This window comes from Phyllobates terribilis, unplaced genomic scaffold, assembly GCF_046119375.1.
Source record: "Phyllobates terribilis strain yellow unplaced genomic scaffold, ASM4611937v1 Scaffold_1__5_contigs__length_1240528914, whole genome shotgun sequence".
NCBI lineage: Eukaryota > Metazoa > Chordata > Amphibia > Anura > Dendrobatidae > Phyllobates > Phyllobates terribilis.
The window spans coordinates 314,712,234-314,734,845 of record NW_027362761.1 but is presented as its reverse complement, the minus strand read 5'-3'; the positions used below and the strand labels follow the sequence as shown (position 1 = coordinate 314,734,845).

At 42.8% G+C, this 22,612-nt stretch overlaps 2 protein-coding genes across 3 annotated transcripts in view; one reads left to right on the top strand and one right to left on the bottom strand.

The window, feature by feature from the left end:
• PI4KA (phosphatidylinositol 4-kinase alpha) overlaps positions 1-22,612 on the bottom strand; it is a 125,233-nt gene that overhangs the window by 49,934 nt on the left and 52,687 nt on the right. For both annotated transcript variants that reach the window (XM_073674958.1, XM_073674967.1), the window contains exons 14-19: positions 16,038-16,167; positions 15,675-15,770; positions 15,283-15,466; positions 14,720-14,823; positions 14,410-14,578; positions 8,754-8,804 (exon numbers count right to left, since the gene is read on the bottom strand). In XM_073674958.1, coding sequence (XP_073531059.1) covers positions 8,754-8,804; positions 14,410-14,578; positions 14,720-14,823; positions 15,283-15,466; positions 15,675-15,770; positions 16,038-16,167 — 734 coding nt within the window. The remainder of the gene's footprint in view (positions 1-8,753; positions 8,805-14,409; positions 14,579-14,719; positions 14,824-15,282; positions 15,467-15,674; positions 15,771-16,037; positions 16,168-22,612) is intronic.
• SERPIND1 (serpin family D member 1) lies at positions 277-7,386 on the top strand. Its single transcript, XM_073674979.1, has 5 exons — positions 277-451; positions 588-1,456; positions 2,068-2,341; positions 5,344-5,488; positions 6,848-7,386. Exons 2-5 carry the CDS (start codon positions 604-606, stop codon positions 7,037-7,039), a joined length of 1,464 nt encoding a protein of 487 aa, XP_073531080.1. The 5' UTR covers positions 277-451; positions 588-603; the 3' UTR covers positions 7,040-7,386.

Here is a 22,612-nt window from a genome sequence, read left to right as displayed (position 1 = left end):
TCTTTATGTCTCTTTACTATTGACTACAATTTTTGAACCTCATCACAACACTGAATAAATGCTGCCCCCGCATCTGAATCAGGAAAACTAGTTAATTTTTATTAAGCCGGGCTGTAACCTTAAGCAATAACCTATTGACTTTAGAAGAATTCACGAAGTACAAAAAAAAACAAAAAACTTGAAACTTTTGAAACACTGCAAAACTTCCACACAGTCTGTTATTGTAAACTTGACAAAGAAATTCAGGAAATAAAAGGGGAGGGATGGGAGGGATGGTAGGGAGGGAGCAAGGGGGCCTCCGAGAAGGAAAGGACTTTAGCTGTACAGGCACTTCTGTGTATGTTTGATGTTTTGGACAGTTTACTCTGGAAAGTGGCAAAGGTTATGTTTTAGTTCTTTTGAGCCATAGCTTTACATTCAACATTTAGCAGTTGCGACAAGTAGCCTTCAGGTAAGGACACCACATTCATTTTCAAAAAAATCTGCAAAACTGATTTGTGTCAGTCCCAAAAGTCTTAATTTGGCATGAAACTTGTTCCATTAAGGTATGCTTATAGATATTTTGTAAACTAATTTTGTTTTTCCAGAATCGCTGCTTCAAAGATGGGCCTTCTACATCTTGCCACAAGCTTATTGCTTATTTCTACAGCATTAGGTGGTGTCAAAGACTTGAGTGAGCATTTTGCTAAAAGTGATGGGGCGGATTCTTTGAGAGCACGGGGTCTTCCTTCGCAAAGTGAATTGAATTTACAAGACGAAACCGTGACTAATGATCTCATACCCGAAGGAGACGATGATGAGGACTACCTAGACTTCGATAAAATATTTGGTGAAGATGAAGACTACTCAGAAATCATTGATGCTATTCCTGAATTCAAAGATGATGACAAAACCCAAGGAAATATATATGAACTATTTCCTGGAAAAACTAGGATTCAGAGACTTAACATTATAAATGCAAAGTTTGGCTTTAATCTTTATCGTGCCATTAGAGAGAATACAAACGCAACCGATAATGTCCTGTTGGCACCAGTTGGGGTGTCCACAGCGTTGGCTACAATATCAATGGGAACACAAGGGCAGACTCAGAGTGAAATTTTCTCCACATTAGGCTTTAAAGAATTTATCAACGCCAGCACCAAGTATGACAAAACCACTATTCACTCAGTTTTTCGGAAATTAACCCACAGACTGTTTCGGAGAGACTTTGGCTACACCTTAAGATCAGTCAATGACATTTACATACGGAAAGATTTCTCCATCAGTAAGGACTTCCAGGATAACCTAAAAAACTTCTACTACGCAGAGGCTCAAGTTGGAGATTTTGAAGAAAAAGCTTTTCTCCACAAGGTTAACCAACGCATTCAGAAGCTCACCAAAGGGCTCATAAAGGAGGCATTAGCCAACCTCAACCCCAATATCCTAATGTTACTTATCAACTGCATCTATTTCAAAGGTAAGTAGTAACTTTATGTTATTCACTCATTCATACAAAAAAGAGGCAAGTACAAAAGAAAAGTCAATGAGTAGTCAGTAGCAAGAGGTTGCACTTTTCATGTTCCATACAGCATCTGAAATTTGGGAGCTGTAATATGATTGGTCCCTCACATTTCTCTTGCATTAGTTATGTTAAATCTTCTAAAAAGGGAACCTGTCATTAGATGCATGCTGCCCAAACCACGGGCAACACGAATCAGAACCTGGCTATTGTGATAACTTCCAGTTATGTTCATCTCTGAATATATGATAAGTCAGGTCTAAAGAGAGAGACCTGAATATAGTATTGGTGCGATGATGCCCTTCGCCCTTCTCCATTTGGTTGACAGGCGTGGGGAGAAGTCTTTCGGGGGCTGCAATAGACTAGTCAGATCTCTTCTTTTAGTCCCCATCCGGCTCTTTTCTCTGAAACATTGCAACGTTTCAGAGAAAAATATATCCATCAAACAGCCGGGCTCTGATTCACGCTGCATGTGGAATGGGCAGCATTAATCTCATGACAGGTTCCCTTTATCCCTTTTTATTTGACTATAGAACTAAGATGAAGGAATACTTTCTCTTTTCACACAGGGACATGGGAGAATAAGTTTCCGCTACAGCAAACCTACAGTGCAAATTTCCGTGTTAGCGATAAAGAGGTGGTAAAAGTTCCAATGATGAAGCTCAAAGGAAGCTTTTTGGTTGCTTTGGATTCTGAATTGGATTGCGACGTTCTGCAATTGCCCTACGTTGGTAATATAAGCATGCTGATAGTGGTGCCACACAAACTATCAGGTATGAAGCTCCTGGAGAAGCAACTCAGTCCACATTTGATAGAAAGGTGGCAGAAGAGCATGAATAACAGGTAAAATATAAAAATTACTTTGCGTAAAAATATTTTTAAACATTAAAAAGAGAGGGAAAGAAAAAAATATTCCAATGAAGTAGTTACATGATAAGAATCATAAGGAAAATAACTAGACAGCTCCTGCAAAGGATACTGGTGGGTACAACATCCAAACTTGCTGACAACCAAAAGTGTCCATTCTAATGAAAACGCAGCACTCTGATTGGCCAAGAATACTCACTTAAAGGGGATATCCAGGCCTTTAAAATAAAAAAGTGTGCCTAAGCACTAACAGGCAGGCAGTTGCTACCAACCTACTGGCCTACCTGCCTGTTGTGCCCAGCGCCGTTCTCCGCCGGCACAGACTTCCGCTGACGTCACGTCACCAGAGCAGAGTTTGTCTTCCTGTTGACAGGGAGGGACTACTGGTGTCATGCTGATTGACAGCTGGCTCTCCGCTGCCTAACTGGGGGAAGCTGGCTGTCAATCGGCATGACACCAGTAGTTCCGCCCTGTCAACAGGCAGACAAACTGCTGCTTTGTTGACAGGCAGTAGCTGAATCTCTGGTAGGGGCGGTCAATGACCGGCGCCGGGTACAACAGACAGGTAGTGGCCTCTGTTACCAACTACATGCCTTTTTTTAAAAGTCCCGGATATCCCCTTCAACCACTTCATCAACTACTTCACAAATGTGCCCATGACTGGGGCAACTAATCGCGCATATCCAATCCACTACAAAAACACTCCTCCATGTAGGGCACAAGCTTCATTTTGGCCTTTAAGACTGATTTTAATTTCAGGAGCCATTAAAAAGGGATTACAAAAAAATCCCAACCCTGGTGTGGAAATTCTATTGTATACAATGTACAAAAGCGCACATTTCCATATAACCCATTCGAGTTAATAGATCGTGGGGTGGTCTTCTGTTGAAGATCCTCATCTCCTGGCCACCAGACTAGCGATCAGTTACAAGGAGAGTTTCCTGCTCTGGAGAACCTATCTGGTCCTGCATTACAGAGACAATTTTTTTTGCTTGGCCAACTGGTGGAGGGGGTTACAACTGGGGGACATAACAGGGGTACAACTTGTGATCTACTTATTGCTACAGGAATTATCCATTCCAAAATGAAAAGTCTGCAGTCCCTCTGCACACTTTTGAATCTTCCCAGCACCAGTTTCTGAGCCGGGAACGGCGGTGATGTATGCGATATGCATACTCTCGGGCAGAAGTCGTATACTGGAGGGATTCAAAAGTCACATAGTGACTGCAGACTTTTCATTTTAGACCGGACAAACCCTTTAAGAGACCATTCTAACAAAGTGGTGAAACCCCTTAAAAGGGTTGTTCACCTATGACACCGCTTTTCTTTAAACGACACCAACAAGCTGTGATTCCATAAAATGGTAGCACATCCAGAGCATAAGGAATGTAGTGTAATTTCATTAATTATCGCATTTAAAGGGACTGGTCAGGAGGTCAGAAGTGTCCAGATTTTGCCCTCCCCATTTCTGTCCGCCTGAAAAAAACTGGATTCGTTTTTTTAACATTTAAGTCTACGGACAACTAATCGGTGAAATAGCCATCCATTTTTCTCCCATCTGAAAAGGATCCGTTATTTGCTTAGTGGAGGTGGAAAAAGAAATATTTCACATGTACTACTGGACATGTGAACTTTCAAGTAAGCATCAATTTGAAACTGATCCAGTAAGCAAAAAAAAATGATTGATTCTTTTCAAATGGGAGAAAAACGGACGGCTAATTAACGGATCCGTTTTACATAGACTTCAATGTTAAAAAAAAACTGATCCAGGTAAAATCATTTTTTTTCAGGCTGACAAAATAAGTAAACACAGTATCCACAGAACAGAGTACATCATATCCAAAATAAGGACCTTATAGGACACACTATGGGCCCAAATAGTCATATGGACACTCCACCACTATGACATTATCCCAAAAATACGAAGTCAACAGTCCAATATAAAGTGTAACAAAATTTATTGAAAATATACAAAGAGCATACATTAAAATAGACAAAACTTAATACAAATGTCAATGCTCAGGCGTTAAAGGACAAACCATTCCATAAGGTATCCAGGGGTGGGAAGAAAAATGAACCGGGAAAAACAAACAAGCAAGCAAGCAAAAAAATCATCAATCATAGACAAGTGCCAACCCCAAATAGTACTATCACCACAGCAATATATCCTATCTAGGCTGTCATCAAAAAGTCACTACTACTACAACATGAAATGGCGTGTCTCCAGCCCCAACGCGCGTTTCACGTGGGCTTCCTAGGCGAAATGTGCGTTGGGGCTGGAGACACGCCATTCCACGTGGGGATTATGGGTAATGAATAAGCCTGGTGCTATTTCTTTTCTCCACTGCATGTATTCATTTAAACAATACGGGACTTGTTACTATACTAAACTAGTGCTATGCCTCTACAATTCACTTACGGCATTCTTATAATTCGATAGGGTAGTGACTTTTTGATGACAGCCTAGATAGGATATATTGCTGTGGTGAGAGTACTATTTGGGGTAGGCACTTGTCTATGTTTTGTTTTGTTTTGTTTACGGCTCATTTTTCTTCCCACCCTGGACACCTTATGGAATGGTTTGTCCTTTAACACCTGAGTCTGAGCATTGACTTTTGTATTAACTTTTGTCTATTTTAACGTATGCCCTTTGTATATTTTTGATAAATTTTGTTACACTTTATATTGGACTGTTGACTCCGTATTTTTGGGATAAGGACAAAATAAGTAGTGTCTGCACAACTTTTCTGTCAATGGATTGCTGCTGGATCCGTTGTAATTGATGATTACTGGACATGTGAACATAGCCTAACCTGCTAAGTAGGGCAGAAAGTAGAAAAAACAATGGCAGAGTAGTACTGGATGTGCTCCTGCATACAGCTGAGAGTACTATATGCAGTACGTTCTCTTACTTGAACAAACATGTTGTTATCTGTACCATAGACAATATGAAACAAAGCAAATGTAATTGTTCTTAGGACAAGAGAAGTTCATCTACCACGTTTCAAGTTGGAAAAGAACTACAATTTGAGGGATGCACTAAGCAATATGGGAGTGAAGGACTTGTTCACAAGTAGAGCAGATTTTTCGGGCATTACAGATGAAGACATCAATATCGGCCTGGTGAGTATACCCAAGTAAAGCAGTACTTCATTCCAGGAGGTAGCCCCATTATAATCTATTAGAGTAAAGTATTTAGGGGAGGTAAAAACAGAACTTTAAAGTTCTTAACATCAAGCAACTACAGTATATTGACCATTCACTTTCTGAACACGGGGAGGACATTTTTTAGGGCAGAAGGCAAGAATACCTGGGGGGACCATCAAAATATCTACATCCGTTTTCTGGTGTACAAAAAAAACAATTATTTAAGAACGTCAAAGAAAAGGGATGGTCAACTGGTTTACTGCTAAAAAGTGACATCCATGGATAAAGCTACACCATAGTAGATATGGGATCCATGCTTGTGGCGCAAGAGTAGCCAATTAAATTTGGCCCATGCTTCTCCAGTGGGATTTTCACCAAGGCCGGTATATGAAATTCCCCCTGCAAGACTTGTGAGTGGGGTGGGATGACCTCCCATTATACTAGGAAAACGTTAAAAGTACAAGGACAAACTATCTCTAGCCATTTCTGAACTCAATGTTGTACTAACTTTGGATTTTATTAAACTTTAGCTACACAAAACTGTGACTATGTGGTAGCTTTGACCTGAAATGCTTTAAAAGGAATCTGTCACCAGGTTTTTGCTATCCCATCTGAGAGCAGCATAATGTAGAAAAAGAGACCCTGATTCCAGCGATGTATCACTTGCTGGGCTGCTTGTTATTATTTTAATAAAATCACTGTTTTCTCTGCTGCAAATCTAGCAGTTGTCTGAATCCTGAGCTCTGTATAACCCCGCTCATACCACCGATTGGCCGGTTTCTGCCCATGTACAGTGTACACAGAAAGCTGCCAATCAGTGATGGGGGCGGGGTTATACAGAGCTCATGAATATGCTTGACTATCTGCCAGCACGTTTACTAGTCCTCGAATGATAATCTCCTGCTGATAAAACTGTGATTTTATCTAAACTACCCCAAACGGCACAGTAAGTGATACATTGCTGGAATCAGTGTCCCTACCACTATGTTATGCTGCTCACAGATAAGGTGGCAAAAACCTGGTGACAGATTCCCTTTAAGTGTGACCATTGGTTATGGTTACCTACATCTGAAGGAACAATGAAAGTTACAAGATAAAAAGGCAATTATTTGCACATTGTTTCCAGCAAGCAGCTTTCAAAGTGGTCAACCCTCTACTTACACTACATGGGCAGAAAATATCAACGAACCATCCACCTGTGGTGTAAGGGGTAGGTCAGAAAACACTGTACATCCCCTTTGGTAAGCCTAGGTCCACGTAATAATCTGTCCTTTTGTGATTTCGAATGCCTGCCATATTTCCCTAAGGAACTTCTGCTAATATAACATTCTATAGTTTCAGCAACAAGGCAGCATCACAGTGAATGAAGAAGGCACGCAGGCGGGAATGGTGACTGTGGTGGGATTCACACCGCTATCCATCCAGACGCGCTTCATCGCGGACCGCCCTTTCCTGTTTCTCATATATGAACACCGCACAGATTGCCTCATCTTTTTTGGAAAAGTTGCCAATCCTACCAAATCATGAGTCAATCCCGTAACTAAGCCTATGCTTTATATTTAGATATATTTTATTATATGTGTAACAGATATCCAACGTCTGAAATCCCAAAAAGCTGAAAAGAAATAATGAGATGTGGCAAAAACTTGTCCTATCCATGGCATTCTTATGGCCATAATATAATTCAACCCTATATGTGAGCCACAAAAATGGACCGATAGATAACATTCATTTATAATAATACAATGAGAAATAGGCGGAAAACGACGGACTAGACAGTGTACTAGAATACTTGCCTGACAAAAGTAGTCTACCCAGTGTACTATATTGCAATGCCTTTATAACAGTTATTAATAAAGTGCAAGTCATAGGAATGTTGTCTATGTGAGTTATCAATATATAAATATAGAAAGGGCCATTTACTAAGGGACCTGACCTGATTTCAGATGAAGATGGGATTGGCAGCATTTTTACTTCAAGGCTTGAGCAAGCTTACTAAATATTTGTTTTCCTGCTAACAATGTAACCATTAACTCCATGTATAATGTCCTTGAAGCCATTAACTGGAAAAGTTACCCAAGAGGTGAGTATACAGTGGCAACACGTAAAAACATGAAATACGATGAGGAATTCGCAGAGACACCATTATACTTGATAATTATAATTTTTACTTTACTATACAGTGAAAAATGCCTTAAAAAGGGGTTCTCCACTATATAAGCCTTATTTAAAGGGTCCAGCAAATATATATATTGATACTCGCTTCCAAGATCGGTGTCATTCCTCTGTAGTCAGTTTTGTGCTCCAGCAGAAGAGTTGGGAACCCATCACTGAATACAGAGGAGAGGAGCCAGTCCGGGAGGGATCTCCCTGAACCCAATAATAAGGGGTTGTCCAGTAGTGGATGAGTCCTTTGAAGATTCATTTCCATAACGCCATGCATGTTAAAAGCTTTCTTGGAACAGTTTCTTTAAGACAAAGCCAAGAAGGAAAAAACACTGACCAAATTGTGATAGTTGCTCTTGAAAATATGACAGACATTTTAAAGGGGTTTTCCCACGAACAAAATACATTTTAATTAATAGATCTTGGAATAAAAATTAATGCCACAATTGGATTTGTTTTAAAAAAATGTTCCTGTGTTGAGATAATCTTATAAATGTTCCCCTGCTGTGTACTGTGTAATGGCTGTGTCTTACCATGTACAGAACATGGTCTGATCATACCACATCTCCTGGGCAGGGAGGAAGCAAAAGAGTATACAGACATTACAGCACAGGATCACAGCGGATTCTTTTTGTGAGGTAAAACATTTCACTGTCTGTTTGAAGCAATATTTTACCTGAAAGAAAGAATCAGCTGTGATCCCCTGCTGTAATATCTGTACTCTTCATATATGTAATATTGTAAATTAAAGGGGTTACACAGGACTGAACTATTAATTATCTATCCAGTGGATAGGTCATCGACATGAAATCAATGGGGTCAGACTCCAGTCAGCAAAAATCCGCTCCATAAACAGCGGGATATAAAAAATAAGAGGGGTGGAAGGTAGCAAATCAGTACATTGCTTAATAGCCAATCCCGCAAACTCCACTTTATCTCCCCTTCACTTGATGGGAGCAGATGTCAGCTGATTTGTGGGGGGTGCCTGGAGTCCGAACCCCACCGATCTCATATCTTAGTCCTCTCTCACAGACAGAATGTGATCGTACGAAAAATAAAAAGCAGACGCACTCACCACAGCAATTACAGGAATCAGAACTCCCAGGTTCCCCGCACTGCTGGAAGCCTAGTACAGAACATAGGAAAGGTCAGGTGGAAGAAAACACAACATTCGTTTTAGAAGAAAGTAACATTTCGAAAAGTTCAGAACATGTGAAAATGTATCCAGGAATGTATTCAAAAGAGCCAAATTGATGAAAAGTGAATTTGCTTACATTTCTATAATTTTATGCTGCTATTATTACATTTAATAAATATTTCTTGGCTTTAATCAAAAAAACAAACAAAATAAACCCTTTGCCCCTGGCTGCAAGTAGAATAGGTGAACGTTACATAGACATCAGCTGAATTACAGCAGGACAGAGGTTTCTTGCTGTACTTTTCCACTTGGCTCAAGGTATATAAAGATTTTATTGGAATATTTTTTTTTCCTCAAATTGGTCGCCTCGTGCCGCTCATCTCAGGATATTTTATGCCAGGAGGACATTAAAGTAAAGACATATCGGTATGTTCTTCATACAAACAATATGACTAACAACATCAACAAGCGAGACATCAGGCAGGTACGTTTGTGAGGGGTATATCCCGTGCACCACCCTGGGGCCCGTGCACCATTCTGGGGCCAGAGCAAAAAACAATCAATCAATACAACTGATCCAGCTCCAAATGATAGTTTGCACATCAAAAGTGTTTGTCTCATCATAAACAACACATAGCACTTATCCTTCAAACTGGTGATAAATGTATGTTTGGTGGAAGTCCAAACATCAAGGCCCCAGCAGATCAGAACAGAGATCATACAATCAACCAAGTGACAAGAACCATAGTAAGTATATGCGACCACTCATCAGTTCACGCTCTTCAGCAGTGGTGGTCGCACATGCTCACTGCTGCTCAGTTCGCACAGGGAACATTGAGCCACCCTGTTTCTGGGATTGGTGGGGGTTTCAGCAGCGATTGATGAGAAAATGTCTTTTAACTCTCAAACGATGGTCGGCTGGAATGGTCAAAGTTGGCATCAGACACTTATGTATGGGCAAGGAAAACTTTTATAAGTGATTGACACTGTAGAAAACTGTTATAAAGTGACTGCCTGGAGAGATAGCTAAGTTGTGAAAAACGTATGACAACGTGCACTTTACCTTCTTCTTTCAAACATTTGTCACAAGATCAACCACTACCATGAACAACATTTAGCCCAAATTTACAGGATAGGTGATAAATGTATGATTGATAGGGGACCTCCAGAACCACCACTGGTCGAGAGAACGAAGGTACCAAAGTCTTGTGACAACCGTAACATTCACTTCTGAAGGGATCACTAACGCACAAGAATGACCAGTATTCCCATAGACAGTAGATATAGCAGTGGTGTGTGCACACTGCCCATCCAATAACAGCGGGGACCCCCGTTCTAATGACCTGTCGGGTTGCAGCTGTCAGATTTACACTGATAAATGTTGTTTGCGGCAATGCCACTTATCGTGATCTGTAAAGATTGGACTTTTCTCATTTATCACATTTCATTAACGTGTAAACTGCAGTAAATTCTGGCACTGACAGAGGTGTCCCATATTAACAGGTGTCGTCTTAGTGGGACACCCTAAAAATCTTACTAGTTATTAGAGGAGACAACAGTATAGTGACAGAACAAAGGTACGCGTTTTATGATTTGGGCATAGGCTGGGCAAGAATAACCTACATAGACCTTAATATGGAGTAATGTCTTGTGTATTGCAGAGACACCCATCTTATATATGTGGTCCAAGTGAGGAAATAAAGCTAACTGTAAGAGAAAACAGAGATAAGTATCCTCCCATAGACTGTCATTTAAGCCTAGTCCATTTGTTTACCAGTGAAAAATGGGCCGAGCAGAACTCTTAGGCAGTGATCATACGCAGCGAGCATGTGGCTTTAGACCACTCAAGCCCTGTGCCGCTATGGTCTTTCTATTTTTTCCCTGCACAATCAATTAGTTTACCTGCAAATCCACTGTTTCCCTGTCAGATAAAGTGATTGTGCAGGGAAACAGTAGAAAGACCAAAGCGGTACTGCACTCCTGTGCTTTAATGCCCGCTGTGTGTGAATGCAGTCTTACAGAACAGATCTCTAATAGGTGTCACCTGTACTCTATCGCTGCTGACATATACTGTACATAAAATGAATAACAAGTTTATTGCAACCACTGCTGAGGGTGACCTGCGTTTTCCGCACTGGCTTGCATGAAGCACACCTAAATTTACACAATACTAGATCAATGGGTGAAAGCAATCGCTAATGCGAGCACACAGATAAACAGGACATCGATCAATGTAGATTCTGATCCTGCAAGCTAAACCTTACCAGTTCTGTTATGGGACTTTGCCCTTTTCTAGTGTGGGTGTAAGACCTTGACATATCCACCATATGAGAAGTCACACACTGTATAATCAGATGAACAGTCCCATAGGAGAATAAGCATTATACAGTGAGAATGATGCTGCCATTACCACGCCATGTACACTGGTGGCCAAAAGTATTGGCACCCCTGCAATTCTGGCAGATAATACTCAGTTTCTTCCTGAAAATGACTGCAATCACAAATTCTTTGGTATTATTATCTTCATTTAATTCGTCTTCAATGAAAAAACACAAAAAGAATTGTCCTAAAGCCAAATTGGATATAATTCCACACCAAACCTAAAAAAAGGGGGTGGAGAAAAGTATTGGCACTGTTTGAAAAATCATGTGATGCTTCTCTAATTCGTGTAATTAACAGCACCTGTAACTTACCTGTGGCACCTAACAGGTGTTGGCAATAACTAAATCACACTTGCAGCCAGTTAACATGGATTAAAGTTGACTCAACCTCTGTCCTGTGTCCTTGTGTGTACCACATTGAGCATGGAGAAAAGAAAGAAGACCAAAGAACTGTCTGAGGACTTGAGAAACCAAATTGTGAGGAAGCATGAGCAATCTCAAGGCTACAAGTCCATCTCCAAAGACCTGAATGTTCCTGTGTCTTCCGTGCGCAGTGTCATCAAGAAGTTTAAAGCCCATGGCACTGTGGCTAACCTCCCTAGATGTGGACGGAAAAGAAAAATTGACGAGAGATTTCAACGTAAGATTGTGCGGATGGTGGATAAAGAACCTCGACTAACATCCAAACAAGTTCAAGCTGCCCTGCAGTCCGAGGGTACAACAGTGTCAACCCGTACTATCCGTCGTCGTCTGAATGAAAAGGGACTGTATGGTAGGATACCCAGGAAGACCCCACTTCTTACTCCGAGACATAAAAAAGCCAGGCTGGAGTTTGCCAAAACTTACCTGAGAAAGCCTAAAACGTTTTCGAAGAATGTTCTCTGGTCAGATGAGACAAAAGTAGAGCTTTTTGGCAAAAAGCATCAACATAGAGTGTACAGGATAAAAAAGAGGCATTCAAAGAAAAGAACACGGTCCCTACAGTCAAACATGGCGGAGGTTCCCTGATGTTTTGGAGTTGCTTTGCTGCCTCTGGCACTGGACTGCTTGACCGTGTGCATGGCATTATGAAGTCTGAAGACTACCAACAAATTTTGTAGCATAATGTAGGGCCCAGTGTGAGAAAGCTGGGTCTCCCTCAGAGGTCATGGGTCTTCCAGCAGGACAATGACCCAAAACACACTTCCAAAAGCACTATAAAATGGTTTGAGAGAAAGCACTGGAGACTTCTAAGGTGGCCAGCAATGAGTCCAGACCTGAATCCCATAGAACACCTGTGGAGAGATCTCAAAATGGCAGTTTGGAGAAGGCACCCTTCAAATATCAGGGACCTGGAGCAGTTTGCCAAAAAAGAATGGTCTACAATTCCAGCAGAGCATTGTAAGAAACTCATTGATGGTTACCGGAAGCGGTTGTTCGCAGTTATTTTGGCTAAAGGTTGTGCAACCAAGTATTAGGCTGGGGGTGCCAATACTTTTGTCTGGCCCATTTTTGGAGTTTTGTGTGAAATGATCAATGATTTGATTTTTGCTTCATTCTCTTTTGTGTTTTTTCCTTGCAAGCAAATTAAATGAAGATAATAAGACCAAATAATTTGTGATTGCAATCATTTTCAGGAAGAAACTGAGTATTATCTGACAGAATTGCAGGGGTGCCAATACTTTTGGCCACCACTGTAGCATGAAGCAATCATAGCTGATTCCTGTGAAGTACATGATTCATAGGACCAACAATTACTTTCCATGATGAGAAGTGAAGGCACAAAGTGAGAGCATTACCATGGCCTATTTGGGAAAATGTAGAGGAAAAAAAAAGAGAAAAAATACCTTGCACGCAGTAAACCAAGCAGGATTTGCTGGAGTCATTAGTTCCACAATAGGCCACAGCAGCTTGTTGACTTTTTGGGAGCCATATTGGGCAAAGTGCCTCAATCATAAAAGAATAGAAGAATATAACTGTAAATTTATGATGATATGCCCTAGATAGGTAGCAGCTCGATGTGGCTTTCTGGGCAATAACATCTGATGACTGGGAGACACGGATTCCTAATCAATAAGGAATCATCTTCCCCCATGACAAATCTGTTTTTTTTTAGATATCGATTTTACGGATATCAGATTACCAAGCGTTCTGGAGAGGTAAATATGAAAACTACCAAGTTGTTTGACTCATGACATTTGGCAAAAAACACAAATTTCATGAAATGTGAATGCTATGGGTGAAGCTTGGGTGCAAGCGAAAGAAAAAACCCTTGACTTGTAAACTGTTCAAAAGCAGCAAATGTCTTCAGACTGTGGACTGCTAAAAGTCCATACCCATTAACCCAACCCCAACTACCACCCATTTCCCCCGACAGATGATATTGGGTAAGATAAGGATCCGGCATGATCAATAACATGTTAGGCTATGGGTTGAACTAGATGGACTCAGTCTTCCTTCAACCTTAAAAACTAATGTTACTATGTAATAGTCTGACTTTTATTCTCAAAGAGATAAGCCACCATAGATGTCTGGGAGCAGTTTTTTCATAGAGAATACAGGAGCACTACTGTGTAAGGGACAGTCACCAAACCATCCATAGTGTATGGGAGGAGGTGGGGGAAATTAAGGCAAAAATCATGTCTGTAGTCAAAATCAGCAACTGAATGATGGAACGGTAGCTTGTTAAAACTTGTACGGCCAAACAAAAGTTTAGAAGTGTCTGCAAACGTTAAAACAAAGTTGGCTGAAATCGCCAATTTTGGTGGGAGTGGACAACAATTTTAGATATATGAGATCCTTCCGTCCTCAATCATACCAACGCCGAAAGGTGATGTCAGGGGAAAGAAGGATAGGACATGTTGAATTTCAACACCCGATTAGTTTTTCTCAGAAGAGATAAGCCACCGCCAGCAGTGTCTGGCAGCATCTTAATCCTCTCTCCCATATGAACACATGCACAGTCATGTGTTCGAAAGCAGTGTGAATATGTATGGGGGGGCGGGGGGGAGAATCGGGAGGAACAGATGCCAGCAGATTGCGTGTTAGACCAACAGCTATTGAAAGAGTCAAATAAATTAGCAAGAAACCTCAGCTTCCTAAAATACAATACAATGCCATACATTATAAAATGCAAGGAAAAAAGAGCCAACAATTATTACCACCATCTGAGTGCTGCCATTGATAACACCATGTCTTCATGGTCTAAAACTACACTAACTAAAACGTCTCACCTTGAGTGCCGGACCTTTCTCACTGGCTCTCTCACTGGCTCGCTTGCCCTCCAAACCCAGTTGTACAAACAACTCCAGTAGGTTCATCAGAAGCTCATCTACCAGCTGTTCTCCTTGGATGTTGGCTGCAATGTTTGCCAGCGCATTAATGACAGCCAAAGAGCAATGTCTGACAAAAGAAAGAAGAAAATCTGTGAATAAGAGACTATTGTAACAGAAGAAATGCCAGATGTGTTAAACCTGTACATATATAACATCCAAAATCACCAAAGCTACAGTCACGCAGAACAATACGTGCAACAGGTCATACCTGTATCCATGATCTTTATAGTCCTTGGTGGCAGAGTACACAACCGAACTGGCCTTCACACTTATCTGCTGAAACAGGTTCCACACTTCTTGGTAAATATATTGCTGTAAAGCAAAAAGCCATTTGTATGTTAAAAGACTTTGAGAAAGCACTATCAGTGCATTAAACGTTGCATTATCTAATATTACGGTTGAGTATAAGAAACTCTAATATATCTTATTAAGGCTGGGGCTACACGGTGACTTTGGCCACTTGTCCGGTGACCAAATTTTGCTAGGTGTCTCTCCTACATCACATGGATGAGGTCACATTGCAACCTGGAAGGTACTGCGGCTACGACAAGTAAGCCACAAAATATCCGATGCGGATGGACTTCTTGCACGTTGCTCGAGGTAGTCACAGTAGCACTTGTGTTGAGCTGAGATGTACCATTGATACCTAGTGAACTTTGGTTGTGTGACAGATGTTGCCGCCAAAGTTGCCATGCAGCCCTAGCCCAAGGAAAAAGGCGCTAGTCAACTTCAGAAAGTCATCACTTGTAGAAATATTTTTGGTCTACTTACATTTCCGGTTATAACCATGCACCCCAGTTGGTCTATGATCAGCACATCTAACTGTGATGGTGGTTGACAAAACTTCTGTTGAAGAATCTGAAGAATTGGCTCCATCACTTTCGGTGTATCCCTCAGGGCAACAGAAATGTGACCCAAAGCACGGATTGTGTGATCAGGAATCAAATGTGCATCTCTAAAAAACAGAAGAAATGGACATTTTAGTATATTTTCTGTGATTAAATATTATTGAGAATCTTTATTATTGTAGACATCATGACTCTACCGAACATAAGCTTTTATCTGTTCTTTATTCATAAACACATCTGCTTTTATTTATTTTTTTAATAATATCAATTGATAAGTAATTTATATGGTTTTATTCAATAACCAGCACAACATACTTTTCATTCTCTTGGGATATATAAAGACGATTGGATAAACTGGCAAGGAAGGCTTCAACAATAACTGGGTCAATAGTTAATCCTGCCTTTAAACATCTGTAATGAAAAAAAATATGATAAAATAAATGTTTAGAACAGGTACATCAGCCAATCATGGATTCAGTTAGGTTTTGTTTGCTTGTATCCCTTTTACATACAGCACATATTAGGGAGACAGTCCAGCAGAAAACGCCAGAGAATGGTATGTCTGGATACACATTTACCCTGCAATAAGGGGGCACATGTGGCCCGCTACATTGAGCATGTTAATCACGTTACCTATACATCTCACATAGGATATTTAAGAAGTTAGCACACAGATACCTGCAGATGTTTTCAATGGCAATGTCTCGCAGCTGCTCGTACATGGAGGGCTGGCTCTTCCTACCATGGATGATGTTCATTGTTGACTCAGAATGCTCATTTGTGATGCTGATCTTAATGTCATTACCCCCTGGGAATAAAAGGTGAATATGGTTGGGAGCCAAAGGTAGATCTAGATCACAAGGTTTTGGTACCACACAGAAGACATGAAATAATGATCAGAAAGTGACGTGTAAAAAAAACCCCCACTTTTTATTTGACATAAAAAAAATCCACATTTACGCATCCAGTGAAGCCATCACAATGCACTGAAACTTTCTGCTGTGTTCAGTTCACTTGTCAGCTTTGCAGTGCAGAGTGAGACAGAAAGTGCAGAGTCACCTCATTAGGATAGGTGAGCTACTAATTTCCCTTTTGTAATACTAGAGGCCTAGACAAAGCAGGATGGTAACACTATGCACACAAATAAGTCTCCATTTGCATCTCCCCAATCAATTCCTGGTGGAGTGGGCAGTACGCGATTATACTCCCCAGAAACTAATGTTCTAGTAAAATTCTTAGTCAATTGACTCGCATTTGTTACAGCTGCTTTAAGGAACACACATTATGCTGAAATGTCTTTATAGACAACACATGATTGGTTATTATCCAATATGACCACTCCCAAAATGTTAAGAAAATACAAATTAGCTACAAAAATAAAAGAGAATACAAGTACACTCCCTGACAGAAGTTATGTCGCTTATCCATGTTATGTAAATAAAAGCTTATAACCTGACGTTAAATTCATCCATTGGTTTTATAAATTATTCTTTTGAAAGTTGAAACCCTCCCAAATTTGGTTTAGGTTAAGAAAATGAATTGGCATCAACGGTGAAATATTGATCATTTAATGAACACAGAATGGTCAGATTTTGGCAAGACAAAAGTTTTTTCTCCTGGTCATATAATGCATCCAATCCTAGTTTACATCCTCACCAGTGCTCAGTAAATGATCGGTAAATTAGTGGGTGTGTATAAAAAGAAACCCAGCACCCCAGACCTTCACTTTAACTGCAACTTGAGCTCTGACAACATGCCAAAAATCCACCCTGCGACCAAAGCCTTAATTATCAAGAGGCTGAAGACCAGATCCACTGCAGAGGTGGTTGGTAGTGATGAGCGAGCATGCTCGCTACTGCTCGTCGCTCGTCGAGTATTTCCGGGGTTGCTCGGAGGGAACTCTGGTCCCCTCCCTGCATGTTTGGCGCTCTTTAGAGCGCCAATCAACATGCAGGGATTGCCTGCCACTCACTGTAATGCTGTAGCCATGTTGGTTGTGGCATTACAGTGATTGGCTGGCCGCACAGCATCATCAGGTCTATATCAGACCTGACGCCGCTGTGCTCGTCACAGTCACTCTGGAATCAGACAGTGTAGGGAGAGGTGCTGCAGCGTCAGGGAGAGATTTGCTTGTGTATTAGGTAGTGTAGGGAGAAAAACCGTACATTACATATATCCATCTTAACAAACAGTCCTTTTGAGGACTAACTAATCCATCTGCAGAGATATCAGGCAGGCAGTGTATATAGGCAGGCAGTCAGGGTATATAGCAGACTGCAGTGCATACAGCACAAGAGGCTCCATTCCAATTCTGCCTTCTGCTGCTGTTCGATATTTCTATACAAAGGCCCAGGTCTCAGGGGCCAGGAATACTTTTTTTGGATCTTAATCCTCATTATTTGCTTAAAAAGCAATCCAGAGAACACCGTTTTTCTGTGCCATTTGCTTGTTGGCACTGCAGAATACAGCCAGGTCCTTTCCATATTACAGCGCTAGAAATCCAGCTATTTAAAACTGTGTTTTCTCCGTCAAATGGATCACATATAAGTTCGCTCCAAACTCAGTCATTTGTAGTGAGCGTGGAAGATACTGTCCTCCATTTAAAATGGGCAAGGCACGTGGCAAGGGACGGGGAACTGGACGTGATGGTGATGGTGCATGTAGAGATAGAGGACAAGGCCGTGGGCAAGTTGAAATTGTGCCACAACAAACACCCACATCTTCTCGCCTGACCTTCCTGTCCCAATTCCTAGGGGACCGCAGCACACCACTATTGAACCCAGAGCAGTGTCAAAAGGTTGTTGGTTGGATAGCGGATAATGCTTCCAGTCACTTAGCCGCCACCACCACCCTGTCTTCCACACGGTCAAGTCTCTGTAACCGTGAGTCTGGACCGCATAATCCTCACCCTGATCCTCCTTCCTCCATGCAGAGTGCCCGGAGACAACTTATCCCACACTTGGACACTCTGAAGAGCTGTTCACTTTCCATTTATAGATTCAGGCCTCTCGCCCGGTCCACTTGAAGCGGGGCAAGAGGAGATCGCGTGTAGCGATGCCCAAATATTTGAGCAGCCGCGGTCACACGAAGGCGACGGTGGGAAAGTGTCACAAGAGGTGGACGATGATGAGACACAATTGCCAGAAAGTCAGAAGGAGGACCAGGGCGCGGAAGTGGAAGATAAGGTGGTGGATGATATAGTAACTGACCCAACCTGGCAGGAGGACATGCAGAGTGAGGACAGCAGCACACAGGGGGAGGGAGGCAGAGCACCCCAACAGGCAGGAAAAAGCAGTGTGGTGGCCGCAGACAGAAGGCAGGCAACCGTTCCCTGTAATACCAACACGAAGGAAGTTGCCAGTACAACTGTTAGGTCTTCCCGAGTCTGGTTGTTTTTTAAAGACTCTGCCGAAAACCCCAAAAAAGCCATTTGCACCACCTGCCAGGCCAGCATCAGCAGGGGTGGCAAAACGACCAGCCTGACCACCACCAGCATGATCAGGCACATGGCAGCAAAGATCCCGACTTTGTGGGCCGAACCCCAGGATCCAGGAACAGTGTCTGCAGGTGGCACCATTACTTCTTCCGCTGCTGTACATGCAAGCCAATCCCCTGTCCATGGTGCATGCGAAGATGCCTCCTGCCCTACACCTGTCGTTGCGCACTCTCAAGTAGCAGAATCAGGAAGCACGTCCATGTCCTTGTCTCAGCGCAGCGTTCAGTTGTCCATGCCCCAGTCCTTGGAAAGCAAGCGCAAATATGCAGCCAATGCCCCACAGGCCACATTACTAAATTCTCACATTTCACGACTGCTTGCTCTCGAAATGTTGCCTTTTAGGCTCGTGGAGACGGAAGCATTCCGCAACCTGATGGCGTCGGCCATCCCTCGGTACTCGGCCCCCAGCCGCCACTATTTCTCCCGGTGTGCCGTCCCCGCATTACACAAGCACGTGTCCCAAAACATTAGCCGTGCCATCAACAACGCAGTTACCGGGAAAGTCCACCTAACCACGGACACGTTGACAAGTGCTTGTGGGCAGGGACGGTACATCTCGCTGACGGCACACTGGGTTAACATAGTGGAAGCCGGGACCCAGTCGGACCTTGGGGCGGAACACGTCCTCCCGACGCCAAGGATTGCGAGCTCTAGGTCAATCAGGGTTGCCCCCACAGTCTACAGCTCCTGCAACTCATTCTCCTCAGCCTACTCCTCCTCTTCAGCCTCCATCTCCGAAATGACCACATCAGTCACAAGCTGGAAGCACTGCAACACTGCCTCGGCCAAGTGGCAACAGGCTGTGCTAAAGCTAATATGCTTAGGTGACAAAAAGCACAATGCTGAAGAGTTGTGGACAGCTCTGAAATAGCAGGCAGATCTGTGGCTCACACCGCTGAACCTACAGCCAGGCATGGTCGTGTGTGACAACGGCCGGAACCTAGTGGCGGCTCTGAGGCGAGGCGAGCTCACACATGTACCATGCCTGGCCCATGTGCTTAACCTCGTGGTTCAGCGATTTCTCAAATCCAACCCGAAGCTGCCGGATCTGCTTGTTAAAGTACGCCGCCTGTGTGCCCATTTTAGAAAGTCAGCTACAGCTTCCGCTGCCCTTGCTGTGTTTCAGCAGCGTTTGCAGCTTCCAGCTCATAGACTGGTGTGTGATGTCCCCAAGCGTTGGAACTCTACACTGCAGATGTTGGGAAGGATTTGTGAGCACAAGAGGGCAGTCGTTGAGTACCAGCATCAACAAGGCCGTCGGTGTTCAGTTCAGACTCCACACATAAGACCTCAGGAGTGGACAAGGATGTCAGACATATGTACCATCCTCCAAAACTTTGAGGACTCCAAGATGGTGAGCGGAGATGACGCCATAATTAGCGTCACCATCCCGCTTCTCTGTCTTCTGAAACGCTCTCTGCTCACAATCAAAGAGGATGCATTGCAGGCGGAGCACGATGAGATGGAGCAAGGAACTACACAGGGTGATTACACACAGCCAAGCCTTCTCTCATCCCAACCAGGATTGGGTGACAATGAGGAAGAGGAGGAGGAAGGACAGGAGCTAGTTTCATGCACTATAGATGGTACTACCTGCACAGCTGTCATACCGTCTGTTCAGCGTGGATGGCCAGAGGACAGAGAGGAGGAGGAGGAGGAGGAGAGCATGGTCAGTCATCCTCTTGGTGAGGACATGGAAGTCTTGCCTGTTAGTTGTCTGGCACGCATGGCTGAGTTTATGTTAAGCTGCCTTTCCCATGACCCTCGCGTTCTCAAAATTTTGGGTGACAGTCATTACTGGTTGGTGACACTTCTAGACCCACGCTACAAGGAGAACTTTATATCTCTTATTCCTGAGGCGGACAGGTCTACAAAAATGGGGCTGTACCAGAAGGCCGTTGTTGCGGAACTATTAAAAAAATTCCCATCTGAAAACGCTGGCAGCAGAGGGCACACTTCGTTGGACAACCAAGGAGTACAGGTGAGAGAGATACAACTTCAATCCAGCAGAGGCAGGGGAACACTGTCAAAGTTCTGGGAGAGTTTTCTCAGACCCTCCCATCGCACAGGCCCTGAGGCGCGGGGTACTCTCACAAGAAGTGCAAAGTTTGGGAAGATGCTGAGGGAGTACCTTGCCGACCGTACCAACGTCCTCTGTGATTTCGCTGTGCCTTATAATTATTGGGTATCCAAGCTGGATACGTGGAATGAACTGGCTCTCTATGCCTTGGAGGTCCTGGCCTGCCCTGCAGCCAGCGTTTTATCAGAGCTGGTTTTTAGTGCCGTTGGTGGAATTATAACTGATAAGCGCATCCGCCTGTCAACTGAAAATGCTGACAGGCTGACGCTTATAAAAATGAACAAGGGCTGGATTGGGCCAGACTTCTCAACACCACCGAATGATAGCAGCGTAACATAAACTCAAATCCAGTGTCTTTTCTTGGGAGGTGTATTCCCATGCACCTTTTCACACCCACACATGGGTATACGCTTCCTGATTTTGGCCATTTGCTCTTGTCCGCCTCCACCACCATATCACCAGGGTGACCGTGGTCCGTGATGCAACACCCACATAATTTTTTTAAAGGGTGTTTATGATGCCAGTAAAAAAAATTTTTATGCAGTAAGTTCATGTATACCCCCCAGAGGTAAATGTTTGTCAGCCCATACACTTAGTGCATGGGCATTACAAGTATAGGAGGCCCTCTCCTTTCTAATGGGAACCTTTTTTTTTTTTATGAGGCCCTCCTCCACGTCTCTTCCAAGGGGCATTGAAGTGCCTCCAAATTTTTGTCAGCCCTTGCATTCACTGCATAGGCCAACACTATGGGAGACTCTCTCCTTTCTAATGGAAAGTATGACATGTTGTTACTGTGGCCCTGCTCTGTGTGTCTTTAAATTCATAGTGGGGTTTTTCCTAAAATTGGTCAGCAGTTGGACTCACTGGATACCCTATAACTGTTTAGCAGACCCTCTCCTTTCTAATGGGAACATGTCGTACCTTGTTACTGTGGCCCTGCTCTATGTGTCTTTAAATTCTTAGTGGGGTTTTTCCCAAATTTTAGCAGCCCTTGCAGTCACAGCATGGGCATTACCACTATAGGAGACCCGCTCCTTTATAATGGTAACATTTTTTTTTACTGAGACCCTCCTCTATGTCTCTTCAAAGGAGTATTGGGTTGCGTCCAAATTTTTGGTAGCCCTTGCAGTCACTGGATACGCCATTACAGTATAGGAGACCCACTTGTTAATAATGGGAACAACAAAGCATAGCCAGCTGATGGCTCTCTAACAATAGCGAGGGCCGACTGCTGGCCTTTTAAGAATAGTAAGGGCCGTCTGATGGCCCTATAAAAATAGGCTTTATGACTTTCAGAGTCCCTCCATCATAAATAAAACAGGATGTGTCTGATGATGTGTCACACACCACATTGCCAGATAAGGTTGTAAAATGTTAAAATGACATTTCCCGGTGAATGCATTTGTCTTAAAAAAATAACGTAAAACAAAACAATAGGATCTTTCTTTAGTATAAAAAAACAGCATCATCAATTTAACCTCAATGTAATCTCATTGTTCAGCTTCTGCACATCCTCCTACATCTCCGAAATGACCACATCAGTCACAAGCTGACAGCACTGCAGCACTGCCTTGGCCAAGCGGCAACAGGCTGTGCTGAAGATAACATGCTTAATTGACAAACCGCCCAGCGCTGCAGAGTTGTTGAAAGCTGTAACACAGCAGCCTGATCAGTGGC